The 21,815-nt window shown below is 45.3% G+C and overlaps 1 protein-coding gene across 2 annotated transcripts in view; it reads right to left on the bottom strand.

Moving 5' to 3' along the window:
* VWA1 (von Willebrand factor A domain containing 1) overlaps positions 1 to 21,815 on the bottom strand; it is a 99,265-nt gene that overhangs the window by 39,758 nt on the left and 37,692 nt on the right. For both annotated transcript variants that reach the window (XM_030185644.1, XM_030185646.1), the window contains exon 2: positions 7,503 to 8,066. In XM_030185644.1, coding sequence (XP_030041504.1) covers positions 7,503 to 8,066 — 564 coding nt within the window. The remainder of the gene's footprint in view (positions 1 to 7,502; positions 8,067 to 21,815) is intronic.

Genomic DNA, 21,815 nt, shown 5'->3' with positions numbered 1-21,815 from the left:
CCTTTGCCAGCCATTTCATCTTTTCTGTATGTCTTGAAGATAGAGCCCTTGAACTTTATTTCCTATCTCTGTTGCTGCCGATGTTATTCATGTCAGCTGAGACAATTAGCCTTGATTGCTTTGAACAGGCTATGAATGTCCCTCACTAAAGATTGTACAGAAGGGCAATGCAGGACACAGATGGAGACGCAAAGCTTGGAGCGGCATGTGCCGGAAGCACTTTAAATGAAATTATCCGGTTACCCAGTCCATGATGTGGGAAAACACTGTGCCAGGTGCATCTCTGGCTCTATAATTCTGCCAAAGAATCTGAAACATTTGTCAACAGAAACTGTAATTAGAGGTTTCCTTGTGTGTAGCTCTGTACAACTATTGAAAGCATTCATAGCTAGTTAGTACACAGAGATACTCTGCCAGCCAGTAGCTAGCAACTCATCCACCAGCAGATCATTTATCTAAAAGTTTTTTAGAAACTTATTTCATTTTCAAAACAAGGCTTTCTAAAACTGACCTCACAAGAGATCCGCAATGAATTTATATATGAGATTGTTTACATACATTAAGATCCAACATATTCACACTTTTTTCATACGTACTAACAATAGTTATCCGGTTTTTGTGTTTGGATCTATTTTTTCAAATGAATGTCGTTAAGAGTGCAGAATATGTGCATGTAGTGCTCACTTTTCTTAATGATTGTGTGTGTTATCCCCCTAATTCTGTAATCTTACACACCAGTGGCGTTCCTGGGGGGGGCTGGCACCTGGGGCGGATCGCCGATGTGCCCCGCCCCCCGGGTGCAGCACCACCCCCCCCCCCCCGATGCAGCGCGGACCCCCCCCCGGTGAAAGGACACCCCCGTGAAGGAACACCCCCCCCCCCCGGGTGCACGCCGCCGGGGGGGGGGGGGGGGTGCCGCACTTGCCTGTCCTCCGTTGTTCCATGCTTCTTCTCTGCCCCGGAACAGGAAGTAACCTGTTCCGGGGCAGAGAAGAAGCATGGAACAACGGAGGACAGGCAAGCGCGGCACCCCCCCCGGCGGCATGCACCTGGGGCGGACCACACCCACCGCCCCCCCCTAGGAACGCCACTGTTACACACACAATTTTGTACACAGGTTATAGCATAATGGCATCTAATTTAACAATTAAGTTAATTTGCACTACTAATAATCAGCTATAATTGAAGTTAATTGGTGCTAATATCAGTTTCAGACTCAGGGGTAGATGCACTAAAAAAACCCGAGCCATTAACGTGGGTTTTAAACTGGTTCAAGCCAGTTCAACGAGCAAGTAGTAAACCGTGCCATGCACAAAAGGGCATTTTCCTTTTTTAGCTAAACGCGCTGTGATTGGCTGAGAGAGACCTAGGGGCGGAAGATGGACGGGAGTTGAAGACGTGGATGATGGACGTCCTCAACCGCGCTCTCCTGCACTTTTCTTGCCTGGGGTGGGCTCTCAGGGCTGGCGGCTGAGCCGGGATCATGGAAGGGAGAAACCCCCGCCCTTTCTGCCTCGCCTCGCCAAATGCCTGGAATAAATTCCCTGAGCCCATACGCCAGGCCCCCTCCCTGCCCATCTTCAAAGCCTTGCTCAAAGCCCACCTCTTCAATGTCGCCTTCGGCACCTAACCATCATACCTCTATTCAGGAAATCTAGACTGCCCCTACTTGACATTTCGCCCATTAGATTGTAAGCTCCTTGGAGCAGGGACTGTCCTTTTTTGTTAATCTGTACAGCGCTGCGTAACCCTAGTAGTGCTCTACAAATGTTAAGTAGTAGTAGTAGCCTTCCTGCAGCAGGTTGTGGAGGGGGAAAGCGGCGCGGCATCTTCCTTTTCCCGGGCGGCACAGGCATAGCAAAGGTGCTATAACTTAAAAAAAATTTAAAAGTCCCTCACAAGCACTTGGGACATGCAGCTTGTACTTTTTTTTTTTGGTGGGTGTTAGGCACCTTTTGGACGTATTTGGCATGCGCAGAGCAGCCAGCATAACGCTTGGCTGCTCTGCACATGCTCGACCTGCCGACTGGCTTCTGAGGGAATAGAGAATGCAAGTGAGCTACAACGAGCAGCTCATTTGCATTCCCTTTCCTTGATGCATTCCCGTTGCTTAGCGATTCGCTAAGGAATCGGTAAGCAACGGGCATTAACAATTGTTTTAGTGCATCTTCCCCTCAGCCTGTCCTGGTTCCAATCCCAAAATGGCTACCGAGACCTCCTGCAGCAGTTTTGTGAGACTGCTTCTGGAAGTCCTGGAAGCCATTTTGACTGGAATTGGCCATGTGCAGGAGTGAGTGGGGATGTTCTTGTGCCCACTACCCACCAACAAGGTAGGCCCAGGAGGAGCTCACTTTTTCTATGTACATTGGAAACCTTCATATATTTTGGGTCCACAGGGGTTTGCGAATGAATGTTCTGGGTTTTTTTAAATAAAAGTTTTTTTCTCTGTTAAATGGAGTTGTTTTCTGCTGTTTCTTTTTACTGGAGATAAAAAAATCTGCGATAGTAGCCCACTATCCTTGTGATTCTATATATCACGCCAAAGTTTCCGAGTGGATATTGACGTGTATTCCATAACAATGCACATAAGCTAATTAGTTAAGAAGCTAATCAGTGCTGATAATTGGATGTTAATAACCAATTATCAGATAGCCAAACACAGTGGGGGTGGCACGAAGGATGTTGCAGAACAAATATGTCCAATAGGCTACAAAGTTCACATCAGATGCTTTATTCAAAGTAAAACGGAGTCGACATGAAATCGTGTTTTGGCCACAAAGGCCTGCTTCAGTCTTCACTGAGGAAGATTTGGGTGGGATACTGGTGTCGGAAATGGTATTTCAAGCGGACGAGTCGGAGAAACTTACTGGCTTCACGGTAAACCTGGAGGACGTAATGGGGCAGTTCAGCAAACTGAAGAGTACCAAATCTCCTGGACCGGATGGTATTCATCCTAGAGTACTGATAGAACTGAAAAATGAGCTTGCGGAGCTACTTCTAGTGATATGCAATTTATCCTTAAAATCGAGCGTGGTACCGGAAGATTGGAGGGTGGCCAATGTAACGTGATGTATAGAATGTAGTCCTATAGGGGGAATTTAAAGGGGTTTGTAACTGTCCCCGGGAAGCTGAGGCTTTATTTAATTGTTTAAATCATTTGCATATATGGGATCCCCTCTGTTTGACCAGTTAGCAAAACTTTAACATAGGTTTTCAGGATATTCACAGTGAATATGCATGAGAGAAATTTGCATGCACTACCTCCACTGTACTCACATTTATTTCATGAACATTCATTGTGGATATCCTGAAAACCTGACTGGGTCAAGAATCCCTGCTGTAGGGGGATCCCTCACTGGATCTTTTCTGCCCTTTTCTTCCTATTGTTTATATATGTGTGTGATTTTATGCCATTTTGGGTATTCTTCAAGTATGTACAGGTATGCTTTTTCTATCTGTTTTGCAATCTTGTAGCCTATGCATGTTTGTATATCATTTGGAATAAATTAAAGTACAGTCTCGATTGTCCGATCTAGACGAGCCGACCCATTGTTGGATAACTGAAAAGTCGGATAATATGTAAAACATTTCATAAACCGCTCAAACAATGCATTAAAAAAGGAATAGTGTTTCTGATTTTCAAAAATTGTTCTAAATAAATGCGATGACATCACAGGGGGGGGGGGGGCTGTCAGATAATCAAGACTGTACTGTAATACATATTTTTTAATCCATTTGTTTTTTTATCACACCTTGGCCACCTCAGTGGGTTTCTCCTATCTATGTCATTTTTTATCCACCATTGTTCCTTTTTTCTTTAATTGCCGTCGTGGGTGGTTTGCCTCCCTTTATTTGTCTGAACTTTATAAGTAGCTAAGTCTAGACATACTGATGCATAATGAGGATGATCTATTTTCATTGTAAAACTAGATTTCACAAGTTGTGTTAGGCTTTCTAGCACCAGAATAAGAATTAGCTAAATGAGTTGGAGATACAGTATAAAGGGCAATTCTATAAGCTGACACCAAATGTTGGGAGCCAAATGCGCTCATACCCTCAAATTCTATATATGACGCCTTAAGTTGCGCGTACTAATTTGGCCACATGGTCAAATTGCGTACACAACTTAACAAGCCAATCAGTGCCAATAATTGGTACTTAACAACCAATTAGTGGCACTAATTGGCTTTAATTAGAATATACGCACACAAATTTCTAATCATATTCTATAACACGGTGCACATAAATTCTAATGTTCCCAGTCAAAAAGGGGGCGAGGCCATGGGCATGGAACAGGCAGTTTGTGGACATTTAAAAAAACTGTGCGCACTATTATGGAAGACACCTGAACTGCATCTAACTTAGGCACAGGTATTTAGGCCTGGCTTTAGGTGGCCTAAATGGGTGTGCCTAAATTTTAATTGCAAGAATGCCACATGAGCATATTCTATAAGCTACACCTAACTTTAGGCGTAGTTTATAGAATCACGCCAATCGCATGGTTTTACAGCACCAGTTTTTAAGGCGCCATTTATAGAATTTCCCCTTATATGTTATAGAAATTCTAGCACCTATACGTCAGTGGTACCAGCAATTGGCATTTACACATATAAGTGATAGATGCTTTCTATAAAGTGTGCGCCAAATTGGGGCCAATATTCAGACCACAGGAGGGAGCCCAGCTAACTCTTACGGTTGGTAGTCAGCCCAGATATTCAATGCCGGGCCATTTCCGGTGACCGGCATTGAATATCCGATTTATTTTTAGCCAGTTTAACGTTAACTGGCTAAGTTGACATTTGAAGATAGCCAGGTAACTTTAAACTGGCTAAAGATATACCAGCTATTTAAGTGGCCTGATGTGGCCGCTTACAATAGCCAGACATGGATTGAATATTCGGGGATAGCCGGCTATATTGCGCGATATAGCCGGTTATCTCCTAGACGCTAACTGGGAATATGCAGCAGGGGATAACCAGCTATCCACCACTGAGTATCACTGGATAGCCAGTTAAGTGCCGTTCCTGGCCGCTTAAATGGTTTTGAATATTGGGGGGATGGTAATTAGCTGCAACAAAGGCATACAGTCTGCTGGAGAATTTGCCTATTTGACCTATGACTAACATATATTGTTAACATGTATGGCATATTTCTGATTCAACATGTGTAACCATGTTTATAACTCTACTTTTGGATTATGTCAGACTCCTGATGCAGGCCATACAGCCGAAACACGGCCCTGTCGAGTCTTCTTAGATGTAAATAAAAGTTGCTGTATATGATTGGTGATTTTCTCTTTTATTGATTGCCTCCACTGTTCCCCTTTTCGTGTACCACACAATGAGCCGGATTCTATAAGGCAGGCTATTCAACTGAGTAACGAGCCAATCAGTGATGATAATTGGCTAATAACGACCAGTTCTCATCACTAATTGGCAACAATTGGAATTCACATGTGCTTCTTTTTAGGTGTATTCTAAAAAGAGGCACACATAAATTCCAACCTGTGTAGCTGAAAAGGGGGCACAGCCATGGGAGGAGTATGGACTTGACGGGGCATGACTCAAATTTACGCACGTTGTTATAGAATTCGGGGGAATGTGTCTACATTTAGGTGCGGGTATTTGAATTAGGTTTTCAGTGGCGTTAATGGCTGCACCTAAATGTAGGTGCATTTCCCGGTCCTATACGTTATTCTATACACCGCGCCTAACTTTAGGCATATTATATAGAATAGCGCTAGGCGCATTAATTGGATGCATCTAGATTTTAGACACCATTTACAGAATCTGGCCCAATGTGTGCAACTTATAGAATGCTATCAATTGTGCGTGTTACATTGTGCAGTTAGACCAGCCATGCTGTAGGTGGGTGCGCCAAAGTTTTGGTGTTCTGACTAGCCTTTACGCTAGTATTCTTTAATGAATTAGGTATGCCAAGTGCCATTATAGAATTGGCACTAAGCACGCCCCATTGTGGCCCAGAGGTATCCAATGCTCTAGACAAAACTTCAGCCCTTCTCCACTTTAAATCCATATGCCCCCCCCCCCCCAAATAGTCCAGCATCTCACTTTTGCTATCCCCCATGATTAGCAGCCTACTTCCCTCCCAAGCACCCTACCTCCCAAGGTGTCATGCAGCTATCTTACCTTCCCTAGTGCCTTAAGATGTCCAGCAGTTTATCTTCCCTAGTTCCATTTACCTTCACTCCTACTACCACTTCCGCTGCCACCCTACCTGTATTCCTCCACCCTTGGTTGCTGCTGCAAAACTAAAGTCAGTATAACAAGGGGCTTTGAACAAAGGTCCATGCTCAAGGCCTGCTGCCTCCCACTCCCTCTGGCAAAAACTTCCTGTCAGAGGGGTCAGGGTGCAGCAGTGCACTTCCTGTCACAAGCAGCAAGGAATCCAGTTGTCTCTAGGGCTAACACATCTGCTGGAATTCTCTATTGTAATGTAGAAATTCTGCTATTAATACAACTGACATCATGAAGGCAGAAGGTGTATTGGTGGCAACCTGTCATCATCCTGAGCTCTCTCCTTCTATTCCCTCCACTCTGATCCCCAGTCATTTTTTGCTATCTCCTTTATTTCCCCAACGTAGATGGTAGGAGGAGAGCAGCATTCTTCCACTACCAGGTCCTATTTGTTTCAGTAGACACAAAAGATAGCTCAAAAATAATGTCCAAAGGAGAAAATTCCAAGGTTTATTGGTAGAAAACATGCCCAATGTGGCCACATTTCTCCTAAAAAGGTTGCATCGGGGGTCAGTAGACATTGTATGAAATCAAAGTTTCAGAGTCTTCAAAATGTAGGTGTCAGAACACCCGTGAAAAAAAATAAACCTAGTTGACTGCTCCAGCTCCTGTGCAAGAGAAGTAAATAATCCACTGTTTGTCCAGTGTTCGTTTTTTCACTGTTGTTCTTCTGACATTTAGATTCTGAAGACTCAGACTTTGATTTCATTAAACCTTGAAATATTACCTTTGGACATTTTTTGGTGCTGTTTTTGGTCTTGTGCTAACAATTTAGCACCTGCTTCTTTGGTTTGGTTTCCTATTTGCAGTCATTCAATTTTCTGTCCCCAAAGAACTGTGTGCCCTGGGCAGTTGCCTCTCTCTCTCTCTTGTCATGAAGTACAGCCCTCCAAGGAGGTTAATGGAAGTAAATGATATAGGAAAAAGTAGCTGCCACAAACTCAGGGAACAACCCTTGATGCATATGTACTGTGTCTTCTTTCTGTTAGAGCAATGATTCCCAAACCTGATCCTGGAGGCACCCCAACCAGTCAGGTTTTCAGGATATCCACAATGAATATTCATGAGAGATATTTGCATGCAGTGGAGGCAGCGCGTGCAAATATCTCTCATGAATATTCATTGTGGATATCCTGAAAACCTGACTAGCTTGGGGGCCTCCAGGATCAGGTTTGGGAACCACTGTGTTAGAGTCTTTCTGTAAGCATGGTTACGATACTATGTTAGTATTATGTGATACTGTACCTATGATAGAATCTCTCAAATCTTTAGTGATAATGGGGAGGTCATCCACATCCACAAAATACAGGTGATCCTCTGGAGGTTGACTGGCAGCTGCCGAGAGCTCCCTGTAATTCCCTCGTCCAGTGCTGACAACAAACACTGTCACGCCCATGTCCTTCAAGAGCTTCATGGGTTCAGCAATGTCGTCAGTGGAAATACCATCTGTTACCCACAGTAAGACCTTGGGGACGTTGGCCCTTGCCCCTGCCTGCTCTGTGAAGAGTTTTTCCTTGGCAAAGGACAGAGCTTGGCCGGTGTTTGTATCACCCATGTATTGTTTTGTGTCCTGAATGGCTTGTTGCACAGCATGGCTAGAGGTGTGCTGGTTGAACGGGAATTCCAGGATCGGAGTGGTGCTGATGTGAATCATACTGGCCTGGACATCATTAGGACCAAAGGTGAAGGGCTGCAGGAGCTCACCAATAAATCCCTTCACGTTGGCAAATTCATAATAAGAGACACTTCCTGAGCTGTCCAGAAGGAAGAGGATATCGCCTTCGCAGTCTGGAATAAATGGCGGAGGATCTGTCAGAAGTGGACAAAAAAAAAGAGAGAAAAATTAAGATCCCCTTACAATGATACACCGTGTCTATGAAAAACATCCTGATTTGATTCTGGAGGTGCTGGGTTCTGTTTTCCTAAACCCATCCCTTGAATCACAAAGTCCTAGAGGTAGCCGATTCTGTATATCTTTGCTCATCCCTTTAAGCCTTGGTCTTCATCCCAGTCCTCAAAGGCTATTAACAGGATATCCCTGATGAATATGCATGAAAGAGATTAGCATGCCTACTAGCTCCATTGTATGCAGATGGGTTATCCTGAAAACCTGAACCATTGTTGGCCTTGGGGAATGGGAGTGAAGACCAAGGCCTTGAGCCATACAGTACTAGAAGTTACAAAGGTAATGAATTCTCTGTCCCTCTGCCAATCCCCTGAGCCAGTAACAGAAGTTCAAATTAAGGGCCCTAAAGGAATGACCCCCAGAATGGGGAGGTCCTCCTCAGTAGATCTAGGAGCAGTTGCAAGGGGCTCCCGTACACTGTGGAGGCTGCTCGGAGAGGATTTATGCCACTATTCTGAAGCACCAAGCCCTAGAAATTCAAAGCTCAGTTAATAATAGTTAGGATGGGATCATAGGTGCCAATATTTCAAAATGATTGGGTGTGCCAAACACAACACAAATTGCCCTTCCCTTGACACAAATGAAGGAGTTTGCTCAATACTGGAGGTACTCAGCAACCACAGAGTTGGCTCCTATGGATGGGATTTGGGACTTAGCTCACGCTGCTTTCAGTTGTAGCACAAAGTAAATTTCATTCAGGTACAGTAGGTATTGAGTATGATTTGAGTAGGGCCCATAAGATCTGGAAAGAAAAAACATTGTCAGATTACTACAATCTTTTAAGATCTCTTGGGGGTCCAAAGGCAGTGTAGGTGTGGGTTTTGGCGCATGCTGATACATTTTTTAGCACACCTAATAAGGCCTTTTTTTGCCGAAAATGGACGTGTGGCAAAATCAAAATTGCCGTGCGTCCATTTTGGGTCTGAGACCTTACTGCCAGCCATTGACCTAGCGGTAAAGAATCTGGGTGGTAATGACCTACGCGCGTCAAATGCCACTTAGCGCATGCCCAAAAATAAAAAAATATTTTTCAGATGCACGAATTGGATGCGTACCAAAAATGAAATTACTGCAAGAGCCAGGCGGTAGTCGGGCGGTAACTCCATTTTGGCATGCGTTGGACGCACGTTGACGCTTACACGGCTTAGTAAAAGGGCCCCTTGATTTGCTAAACTCAAAATCTTAAATCCATCTGTTAAAGGTATTAAATATAAGTGAGTACATTACTCTTATACATTCATCAAAGTTTGTCTTATGATGCTTTTCGAAAGAGAGTTGACGTGGTTATTTGAAAACTTTATGAAATCAGATTAATATATATTAATATATATGAATAGTTGGGATATATATGCTGTATGCTATTTTTAAGTTTTTATGTAACCCGCACTCTACTAGCATAGCAGAACAGAGCTCTGTTAGTCAGATTGACAATGAAAAGAGCCTGCAAAACTTTCTGCCATGAAATCCAATCTCCAAATGTTAACTAAAGTCTGATTCTAGGCAAGATAAAAGAACAGTAAAGCTCCTTGAGCAAACCATGGATGTTTGGTTTCTTTCCTCTCTGTTGGCTCATTGTTGTACAGTGTCATTGCCCAAGGTTACAGAATTTGTTTATCGCCCTATACTAAAACTTAGAATGTCCTGTCTAGCTGTTCGTCTCTCTACAAACATTAGATAATGATATAAATGTTCCCAGCGTCATCCACCACAGCTTGGGATAGGTGAACAATAGTAAATCCAGCAGTGAGATCCCACTATATCCCCATCAGCTACTTGTCCCCCCAAATGAGGTGCCCCTGAGTGGGCTACAGAAAAAAAATATGATTTTTTTTGTGCCCTGGTAGTATATTACTTCTCCTCTCTCTTCCCTACAGAAACGCACCATACATTATGGTTTCCAGTTCTGGCTGATGGAGAATCTCTACTGAGGTCTTAGAATCAAACCTGAGATTAATCATCCTTACTGTGCCCCAGAGAGGAATAGTGACTGATAACAGTATACCGAGCAAGTAAATCCATTAGAGACCTGCATGGGATCGGGGTTCACTGAAATCCTGCAGGAATCTCCTTCAGGGATGTGGGGCTCCCATGGGGACAGAAGCAGCTCTACGGGGTTCCCATGGGGATTGAAGCGGTTCCTATGGAGATGGAAGCAGTTCCTGCAGGGTTCCCATGGAAGTGAACTGCACCTGCGACAGCCTCTCACCTACCAAGTACCAAGTTCTTTGAGTACCACCTCCCCCTCCTCTTTGCTTTAACAGTGCAGATGTAGAAAGTCTTCCATTAACCCTTTCTGCTTCTGGGATGGTGCACAGGCACGAGCATCAGAGGTCACCTGACCTATTGATGCGTGCGTGTGGTGACCTCTCAGAATACAGTGCCAGCGAATCAGAGATGAACGTTACATGTGTGCACCAGTGTTCCAACTTCCAAATTCCATTTCTTCCTTGCCTGCAGTGCTGCAGCTTGAACCCAGAGACTGAGAAAGCCAACCAGAATTTTTTTTTAGGTACCATTAAATTCTTGCGGGGATGGGTGGGGACGGGTTAAATTCTTGCAGGGAACAAATCTTTTCCGGAGATGGGAAGGCGGTAGTATGAGAGGACATGAAATGAGATTGAAGGGGGGCAGACTCATAAAAGATGTCAGAAAGTATTTTTTCACAGAGAGAGTGGTGGATGCTTGGAATGCCCTCCCGCGGGAGGTGGTGGAGAAGAAAACCGTAACGGAATTCAAACATGCGTGGGATATACATAAAAGAATCCTGTGCAGAAGGAATGGATCCTCAGAAGCTTAGCCGAAATTGGGTGGTGGAGCCGGTGAGGGGAAGAGGGGTTGGTGGTTGAGAGGTGAAGATAGTGGTGGGCAGACTTATATGGTCTGTGCCAGATCCGGTGGTGGGAGGCGGGGCTGGTGGTTGGGAGGCGGGGAATAGTGCTGGGCAGACTTATACGGTCTGTGCCCTGAAAAAGACAGGTACAAATTCAGGTAAGGTATACACATGAGTTTACCTTGTTGGGCAGACTGGATGGACAGTGCAGGTCTTTTTCTGCTGTCATCTACTATGTTACTATGTTACTATGACAGGTAAGATTCCAGTGGGGATGGGTATGATTCCAACGGGGATGGAGACCAAGGAAATTGGACAATCACAAACGACACCCTACCATTGCTGAGTCCCAGCAGAGAGCATAAGAAGAAACTGGAGCAAGATGGGACAAACGAGAAGATCAATTTCTGGAGTTAGGATGCTCAGAAAGAATGAATCTGATGTAGGCCCCCATGAGTGAGGAAGATGGAGGGTCAGGTGAGGAGCTGGAAGAGAGGAAAGAGACAAACGTGGGAGCAGGGCCACAGAGAGGGGGGGGGGGTGCAAAATTCCCCAGGCCTGGGCCTCCAAGGGGGGGCCTTGCGCCGGGGTCTCTCTCTCTCCTGCTCCTAATGGGACCCGGGTGATCGCATCCCAATGAGCAGGAAAGAGAAAACTCTGGCGCCGTGACCCCTTGGAGGCTGGAGAGGACTTGGAGGAGCAGACACAGCCAGTGTTGCCAGGTGGGCGGTTTTACCGCCCATTTGGGCGGTTTTCCGCGACCCGCCGCGGGAAATTTTTGCCCGCGGCGGGTCGCGGTTTTTTGGGCTTCTTTTTTTTCTTTTCCACGGTTTTTCGGGTGGTTTTTTTTGGCCGCGGGGGGGCGGGGTTAGTGACGTTTTGGGCGGGGCCGGTGACGGGGGAGGCGGGGCTGGTGACGGCGGGGGCGGGGTTGATGACGGCGGGGGCGGGGGTGATGACGCGGGGGTGGGGGTGTCAGGGGCGGGGTTTGAGTTTGGGCGGGTTTTGGGCTGGATTTGGGCTCGTTTGGGTGAGAAAAAAATTTTCCACCTGGCAACACTGGACACAGCAGGCTGGCGGGGGACCCTGCCAGCAGAAGAGATATTCCTGCAGTGCTGCTCTTCTTCACAGTCTACTGCATTGCCTTCAGCAGTTGATTTTCCCCTCAGGTCGCTCATGCTCGGTTTTGAAACCGAGCATGCATGACCTGAGAGAAAAAGCAGCCGCAGGGGCATACCACGCGGCAGAGAGAAGAATAGCAGTGCTGGAGGAAGACTTTTCTGCTGGCGGGGTCTTGGGATCCCCGCCGGCCATGGTATTACAGTTGTGGCGGGCTGCGGTGGGCGGGGCGGCAATAGCGACAATCCTTGGGTCAGATGGGTAGCACTGACAATCCTTGGGGGGGGTTGTGGCAGTGATGGCGATGATCCTAGTGGGGGGTGGGCCCGGCAGCAGCGGTCCTACCCCGGGCCTGACTCAGTCTCTCGGCGGCCCTGCGTGGGAGGTAGCAAACAGAGTCCAGAAGTGCTTCTGGGTGCTGAGCAGACCTGCTTCACCAGACAGTCTGAGAACTTAAATCTTAAAACAGTTTGATTGAGGACATTATACTCTGATGCACTTATGAGATAGTGAAGTGTTTGCTTGGTCTCCAGGTTTTGAGGAGGGGAGGGAATAAGGACTTCTAGACTTTGCTGGTAGAGAAGTGGGGGAAAAGGGAGGAGGGGTTGTTTAATAAATGATAAACAATTTCTTATTCAAGCTGGAACAATTAAATTTGTTTCTTGTAGCAGCTCGTTTTGGAAGTTCACTAGTCTAAAAAGGCACAAATATTCTGGAGGAAAAAACTGAAAACATCTTTTTGCAGAGTATGTTTTGTGAATTTAGGAGATTAACTTATGTATAACTGTTTTGATACCTATATAATCGTTGTGCTTGGGTCTTTTTGTTACCCGCCTTGCGCCTTTATTTAAAGGGATTTGACAGGATACAAGCCAGGGGCGTGGGCCTTGGCCCAAAATGGGTGGGCAGAAGGACCCCACTCATTCCACAAGTGATTTGGTCTCTCCTTCACTCACTTGCATGCCATATGGTCTCTCAAACATCCCCCCTTTCCCATTTTAAACAGCAGATTTTCACCGGCAGCGAGCAACAACTAATACACACTGCTCATGTTGGCCCCACAACTTTCATACTGATGGAACTTTCTGTTTCTGCATAGGTGGGAATACATCAGAGGGAAGGCTGTGGGGCCAGTGCGAGCAGTATGTATCAGTCACTTTTTGCTGCAGGTGAAGATCTGCTATTTACAAGGTAGGCAGGAGGGCAAGTTATTGGGAGTTTTCAGCTGGTGGGGCTTGGGAATCCCTGCCAGCCACATCATAGGTGTGCTGCTACTGGGTGGGCCTGAGCCCAAAGTGGGTGGGCCTGAACCCCCACCCTTGGCTGCGCCACTGATACAAGCCTCTAATATAGTATAGTACAGAACCCTTAGGGGAGCAGTGAGGTGGCTCTTAGTTGAAACGGGGATAGAGGGGAATGGGGTGGGGAAGGTTCTGGGTGAGGCAGCTGGAGTGAAGGGTTCTGTATTTGATCTTTTTGAATACAGTCTCAAGGTCGTATTAATTAGCTGGTTCTGAAAACGAAATTAAAATAAATGCACCATAAGAGAAACACTTAAGCTTCCCTGCATTTTTTCGTTGGATAGACTTGACATTCTTTTCACCAGATAAAACAGATTGCAGTGTGAAATTTCATACTGTGCAATTATGAACTTCCAAACCTTACATCGAGCCCCGAGCAGTACACATTCACTCCTGTTCTGTCAAGGCATGATGCCATCTTAAGACCTGTCATCTTACACATTGGGAGATCAGAGAGAATTATACTTTCCTGACAAAGTACCATTGTAATCAGAGCCAGACGTTTGCCTATTACTCCAGAAACAAGCAGTTCTCTGGGACAACATCGTGCTCTTGTGTTAAGGCTCCCCAACAGTTTGCTACAGGAACACTCTGCCTGGTTCCTTGCATTTGATAGTTTTCACTTCAGCGTACAGAAATAATATAATTTAAAGTAATGGTGTTTTGCCCTACATATTATTCCCGATACTGTAAAACAACATTAGAAGCTCTCAACATGGAAACCAATCCATTTTCGTTTTCTAAAAAAATTTCCACACAAGGGGTGAAGCACCTTTCAGGACAGAATGGCTAACCTACTGAGGAGTGCTTTAAACTAGGATAGGCAGGGATGGGTAGATAAAACCCTCAGGAAAGTAAAACATTAAATACGCTATGTAAATGGGAAAAATGGGCAAGAACTATGTATACTAACATAGTAACACAGTAAATGACGGCAGATAAAGACCTGAATGGTCCATCCAGTCTGCCCAACAAGATAAACTCATTTTACATGGTGTGTGATACCTTATATGAATACCCGGGTTTGATTTGTCCTTGCCATTCTCAGAGCACAGACCATAGAAGTTTGCCCAGCACTGTTCTTGTACTAAAGGTTCTGACGCTAATGTTGAAGCCCCTTCAAATTTACACTCCAACCCATCCCTATCTATTCAGTTACGATCAGGGCGTATGTAGACTGTAGAAGTCTGCCCAGCAATGGTATAGCACTGTCCATAATATGGGAATTAAAGTCCTGGGTCTACACAAGTTATGGGAAGAGGCTGACTTGGGTTTACAGTTTGTCAGAGAGACGTGGTACACAGAGAACCATGACTAAGATATAGTTATACAAGGTTATGGTCTATTTGGGAAAGTCAGGGTAGGAAGAAAGGGAGGAGGAGTGACATTACATGTAAAAAATAAAGTAACAGGTCTTACAAGGTAGGGAGAATGCACTGTGGCTTAATCTGAAAAAAAGAGAATGGAACATCCATTTATACTGTTGTGATAGAGACCTTCTTCACAGGCAGAAGACATAAAGATTTTAACGGTAGACATTCACAAAATTAATATGAAAGGGGAACTGCTATTTCTAGGTGATTTCAATCTGCCAGATAATTGGTGTTCTCTAGAAGTAGGAAGATCCTGGATTCTCTGCATGGTGAACTGCTCTAGAAATTTGTAACAGAACACATATGGGAGGTAGCGATACTGGACTCGGAACTTACAAATGGAAAGAATGTTTCTGATGTCACAATGAGTGATCATCTGGGAGCCAATGATTGCTAGAAGGTGTGGTTAAGTATTAATGTACCAGAAGTGGTAGCTCATTCAGCGGTGAAGATCCTAGACTTTCGGAAAAATAACTTTATCAAGATGAGGGAGTACCTCAAGAAGTTTTTTTACCCATTAACATTTTATTCAGATTTTGTATGTCAACAAGCACAAAAAGCCTTTACGGGCAACATTTGTTATGTAACATTTTTGCCAACAAGCAAAGGAGCCAACTTTTCAAAATTATTGGAGGTGTTAAGCCCAATGTAAATAACTCCTCCCTGGACACATACAAGGAATTTTCTCAATATCGGGGGTGCTCAAGCACCCACAGCACCCACAGAGTCGGCTCCTATGCCAACAAGTATCTGTAATTTCCAAAGGAACACCTCAATCTGGGTGCTGAGAACCATGCAGATTGGAAGTTGGGGTGCCAATGACAAACAGGATACCCACTGAAACTAAACACTGGAAGAATCTTTGCCATTACAGTTTTCTAAAATAGTACATGAAAAGGTAAAGAAAAAGAATCTGAAAATAAACTTAAAACAAATCTTTGCTAGAGAAAGTTTCTATTTGTTATTTAATTACGACAATGCCAGCAAGCAAGAGAGAAAATACAGAGCACATAAATTGCAATTGAGATTCTCTCTGGTTGGACAATTTATAGCATTTTCAGATAACAAGGTCTCTTCTTCTGCTAATTATTATTTTTTTTTATTCTTTATTTATTCAGAAACAAGAAATCGCGGTTAACAGCAATAAACTGTGTAGAATCACAACATTTTCCTTTTTGTTATAACACCCGCTATGCACTCCTACATACCCCCCAAAGCTTATTTCTGCTAATTATAACGAAAGGTTTAGGTTGTCTCTTTCCTTCAACTCTGAGTAGGGAGACACACTCCATTAGATATATATTATTCTACTCTACATATATTCTGACCTTTGCTAGATATACAGGCTACTTTTAGTAATATACATGATACATAGAAACAGGGGCGTATCTGGACTCTGGCGGTAGGGGGGGCCAGAGCCAGAGAGAGAGGGCACATTTTAGCCCCTCCCCCAATGACCCCCCCCCCCGCCGCCACTGCCGCCATTGCCAGAACCTCCCCACCAACGACTCTCCCCCCTCCCCCCCGCCGTCAACCCTCCCCCGCTGCCGTTGTTTACCTTTGCTGGCGGGGGACCCCAACCCCCCGCCAGCCGAGGTCCGCTTGCCGCCTTTAAAGATATTTCTTCAGCTGGCGGGGGACCCCAACCCCCGCCAGCCGACCCGACATCTTTAAAGTTCAACGTGCTGGGACGTCAGACTCCGAACTGGATTGAACAGTCAACTACAGCACGGCCACAGAGGCCGAAGAAGAACTTTAAACATGTCGGGTCGGCTGGCGGGGGTTGGGGTCTCCAGCCAGCTGAAGAAATATCTTTAAAGGCGGCAAGCGGACCTCGGCTGGCGGGGGGTTGAGGTCCCCCACCAGCAAAGGTAAACAACAGCAGCGGGGAGGGTTGACGGCAGTAGGGGGGTCCAGGGCAAAATCTGTGGGGGCCCAGGCCCCTGTGGCCCCACGCAGATACGCCCCTGCATAGAAAATCCATTTCTCCTTACATTTCTTTTACATTTAACCTTTCAGGCAACTATGAGTTCTGAAATCCACATTCAGAAACCCTCTGTTTTGACCTGACATTTTGCAAAGAATTTCGTGGTCAAATTACATCTCAACACACTACTCATTACTCAGATGAGCATTCAGATATATTTCTTTCCAATCCTGCCAACAGCTTACCACTCTTAAGAGCTCTCTTATCCCACGTTCTCCCAGTAATACATGCTGCTTTGACCAGTGCAGGCGGATTCTTTCTGGACATCTTTAGGCAGTGCTCGTTGTTAAGGATCATGGGGTCTGGGAGGCCATGCTAGAATACGATGTGCCTTCAAGTACAGGATTCCACTCGTAATCCAGGAACTTCAGCCTCTGGGTGAGGGAAGTGCTCGGATTGTTTACTCATGAGTTATCCTGTTGCATTAACCATGGTCCCCAGCCCAGATAAGCAGGTTCATAAACAAGAGATTGCAGAAAGAGGAAGACAGGTCACAGTATCTGGAAAAGATAAAAGAAGCTGGGAAAGTAGTCAGGAAAGCAAAGATGCAAATGGAAGAAAACTAGCTAATAAAGCATAGTTTTACTAGATGTAGGCCTTATCATAGAAATATGATCAATTTTATTAACTGGGTGACCAGAGAGTTGGATTGGGGGAGAGCACTTGATGTAATGCACTTGAATTTCACCAAGGCCTTTGACACAGTTCCCATAGAAGACTTATAAATAAACAGGGTGTCCTTGATATGGGACCTAAAATGATTGACTGGATCAGAAACTGGATGAGTAGGAAGAAACAGAGTAGTGGTAACTGGAGATTACCCCCAAGGAAAAAACACTACAAGTGATGTGCCGCAGTGATCTCTTTTTGGTCTGGTACTTTTCAGCGTTTTTGTACTATAAACAACATTGCAGAAGGGCTGTTGGAAATAGAAGCCAACTGAAGTTTGGTTTTAGTTTTGGATTCAGCACCAAAACAGGCCTGAAATGCAGGTTTGGGTTTAGTCTGAAACCCAAACTCTCCCCCCACCCCCACGATCACTCTCCACTCCCTCATCCCCCTGACCACTCCTAGGCCCTCCCCGGGCCTACCTGAAGAAGTCATAGTGGTCTAGTTGCCACTTCAGAGGCAGAAATGAACCCCACTCATTCCTGCCCGGTGCTACTGCTCTGTAGATATGGCTGCCTAGACTTCCCATGGCAACCTCACATGATTGCCATGGGAGGTCCTGGCAGCCATTTTGAGATTGGAATCAGCATGGGCAGGAGCAAGTCGTCTACCCATGCTGGTTCCAATCTCAAAATGACTGCCAGGACCTCTTGTGGCAGTCTTGCAAGGCGGCTGCAGGAAATCTTGGCAGCTATTTCTACTGGAACTGTCTGTGTGCAGGAGCGAGTGAGGAGGCTCCTGTGCCCACTACCCACTAACGACAAGGTAGACCCAGGAGGAAGCTGATTTTTAGGTCAGGTGGGGGGGGGGGGGGGGGGCTGTTGGGGCAGCAAGTTCATTTTTTATTTTGGTTTCTGCTGAAACCAAGCGGCCAATTTTGGTTGCAGATTCTGTTTTGGCTGGCTCTAGTTGAAAAGGCTTGCCTTTTTGGGGATGATACCAATTCTGCAATACAGTAGGCACCTTGGAAGGTGCAGAAATCACCTTGTCTTGTTGGGCAGACTGGGTGGACCGTGCAGGTCTTTTTCTGCCGTCATCTACTATGTTACTATGATGAGGACGATCGCAATGCTTAAGGAATGATCTGGACTTTGATAGCTAAAATTTAATGCAAAAAAATGCAGTCTTGTCTTGGGTTGACCCAAAGGAGTAATATAGTATAGGAGAAATTCTTTGTGTATCACAGAAAAGTGGTTGGGGGGGGGGGGGGGGCAATTGTATCTGAAGATCTTCATGTGGCTTAATGGATGTAAAGTGACAGCAAAAGCCAGAAGGATACTTGTGTGCTTAGGGAGAGGAATAGCCAGCAGGAAAAAGGAGGTGACAACTTATCTCTGATAAGACCTCATTTACAATTACAAGTGCAGTTCTAGAGACTGAACCTTCAAAACAATATACACTGGATGAAGTTGGTTCAGAAGCACCTACTAAAATGATCAACAGTTTGCATTATAAGCACGCGTATGGGGTCAGACTTAAAAATCTAAATATGTTTATCCTGGAGGAAAGGCAGGATAGGGGAGATATGATAGAAGACACATAATTCCAAAGTATAAATGCATAGAGTGGAGGAATAGCCTAATGGTTAGTGCAGAGAGCTTTGATCCTGCTAACCTGGTTTCAATTCCCACTGCAGCTCCATGTGACCTTAGGCAAGTCACTTACCCTCCCCGTTGCCCCAGGTTCAAAAAGATTGTGAGCCCTCTAGGGATAGGGAAAGTACCTGCATATAATGTGTACAGCGTTAGTTAGGTCTTGCAGCGCTATAAAAATGATTAGTAGTAGTACAGAAAAGCAGGCTTTTTTGAATGGAAAGGATTATGTAGAAGGGGGATGCATAGAATGGGAGTGAAAGGGGAAGCAGACTCAGAAGTAACGAAATATTTCTTTTCGGAAAGGGTGGTAGATAGGTGAAGAGCCTCTCAGTGGAAGAGTTGGAAAAGAAGACAGTATTCGATTTCAAGAAAGTATGGGACAAGCACAAAGGGATTGTAGAACTGAGCAGTTGGAGTAGATGGGCAGATTGGATAGGCCAAGTGGTCTTTATCTGCCATCGTTTTCTCCATCACAAGGCAGCTGCTGATTTACACAGTTATCCTTCACTTCCTATATAATAAAATGCACCTCCAACGTTCTGAAGCTGACTGCATGGCTGAGGCATTCCTGCTCTTTGTATCCATCTCCTGAATTGACATCACGTACTTCCGGGTTCGTCACAAGCAGAAGTGACCAACCACACAAGGTTTCTCAGCTTCAGAATGTTGGAGGTGCATTCTATTAAATAGAATTGGTCAGTTCCTTGAAGCACAGCCAGAGCTCAGCGTCCTGCACAGTAACGCTCAGACACCAGAGAGAGAGAGGGGGGAGGGGCTGACACCAGAGAGGGGGGGGGGAGGTATCTCTGTCACACACACTCTCTCTCTCTCTCACACACTGTCTCTCTCTCTCACAGTCAATGTCTTTCTTTCTCTCTCTCACACTGTCTCACACACTCTATGTCTCACACTGTATCACATTCACTCTCTATGTGTCACACAGTCACTCACACACTCTCTTGGTCTCATACACTCAGACTCACAGAGAGTCTGTGTCTCACACACACTCTCTCTCTCTCGCACACACTGTATCTGTGTGAAACACTCTCTCTCTCTCACACTGTGTCTCACATACGCACTTGCACACACTCTCATTCTCACACATACACTCTCTCTCTCACAGACACACTCGCACCCAGACTCACTCTCTCTCTCTCACACACACAGACTCGCACATTCACTCTCTCTCTCACACACAGTCACTCTCACATACACTCTCTCAAACATACACACTCCGAGGAAAACCTTGCTAGCGCCCGTTTCATTTGTGTCAGAAACGGGCCTTTTTTACTAGTAATATAATAAATTAAAAAATAATGAATGCCCATGAATCCTCTTTCCAAGCAAGACTAGACTAACAGAAATGCTGAAGGCCATAAACAGGAAAGCGCCTTGAAATGGTACCAGTAAATGGTCATTAAAAAAAAAATAATGAAAGTACTTCATTCACTGCCAATCAGTTCTGTCAGATAATTCTAATGCAGCTGATTAAAAAACTAACCTCAGTCAGGTTTGGGGCACACCTAGATTTCCTGTTCTGGAAGCACTCCAGAACAAACACAGAAATACCATGCAGCAAAGCTCAAACGGAAACCCTCAACGGATTCAGCCCCAGCCCCAGGTTCCACAGCATGACAGGTGCTGGGTGGGACTGGGATAGTAAAACACACAGGAAAGAACCTTTCAATGCACTCATTCTTTCAGTGAATCACCTACACCTGCCTTGCCCCCCCCCCCCCCCCCCCCCCGCAACCAATTGGGTTTACAGGATATCCACAATAAACATTCATAAGGTAGATTTGCAACACTGTGGTCCCATGGCTGGGTATAGCTGCTTGATGTGGCTTTGTGTAATGTGTAATATATTTGTACCAGTCTTCATTTTTACACTTTTGTTTATGTGGTCAATAAGATAAGACTCCTGACGAAGGCACACTTGCCGAAACACGGCCGTGTTGAGTCTTTCGACAATTGGCTTACACCACTTTTGAGGCAATAAAGACTGGATTTAGTGGATTTGCTTTGTTTTCCTCTTGTTTTGCTTCCTCACTCCTAACTGTTGAGGATTTCCCAGGCCAGGTTTGGGAACTTCTGAGTAACAGACAACCAAAGAGCAGCAGCGATCCAAGGAAGGACAAACACAACCGGAGCTTATCCTTGTGACTCTGGGCAAGTCACTTAACCCTCCATTGTCCCAGGTACAAATAAGTACCTGTATATAATATATAAGCCACATTGAGCCTGCCATGAGTGGGAAAGCACGGGGGTACAAATGTAACAACAACGTGGAATGTTGCTACTATTGGAGATTCTAGATGGAATGCTGCTACTATTGAGATTCTGTTGCTACTATTTGAGATTCTACATGGAATGTTAATGTTGCTATTCCACTAGCAACATTCCATGTAGAAGCCTGCCCTTGCAGATCACCAACGCGGCCGCGACTCACAGAAACAGAAGCCTGCACGGCCACATTGACTGGCCTAGTGGTTAGAGTGGTGGACTTTGGTCCTGGGGAACTGGGTTCGATTCCCACTGCAGGCACAGGCAGCTCCTTGTGACTCTGGGCAAGTCACTTAACCCTCCATTGCCCCAGGTACAAATAAGAACCTGTATATAATATGTAAGCAGCTTTGAATGTAGTTGCAAGAACCACAGAAATGTGGTGTATCAAGTCCCATTTCCCATTCCCTATTTGAGATCCTACATGTAGAGAGCAGGGGCGTATCTGGACTCGGGCGGTAGGGGGGGCCAGAGCCAGAGGGAGGGGGCACATTT

This window comes from Microcaecilia unicolor, chromosome 13 (assembly GCF_901765095.1).
Source record: "Microcaecilia unicolor chromosome 13, aMicUni1.1, whole genome shotgun sequence".
Classification (NCBI taxonomy): domain Eukaryota; kingdom Metazoa; phylum Chordata; class Amphibia; order Gymnophiona; family Siphonopidae; genus Microcaecilia; species Microcaecilia unicolor.
Note: the sequence above shows the minus strand (reverse complement) of the source record. Positions and strands in the feature narration are given on the sequence as shown.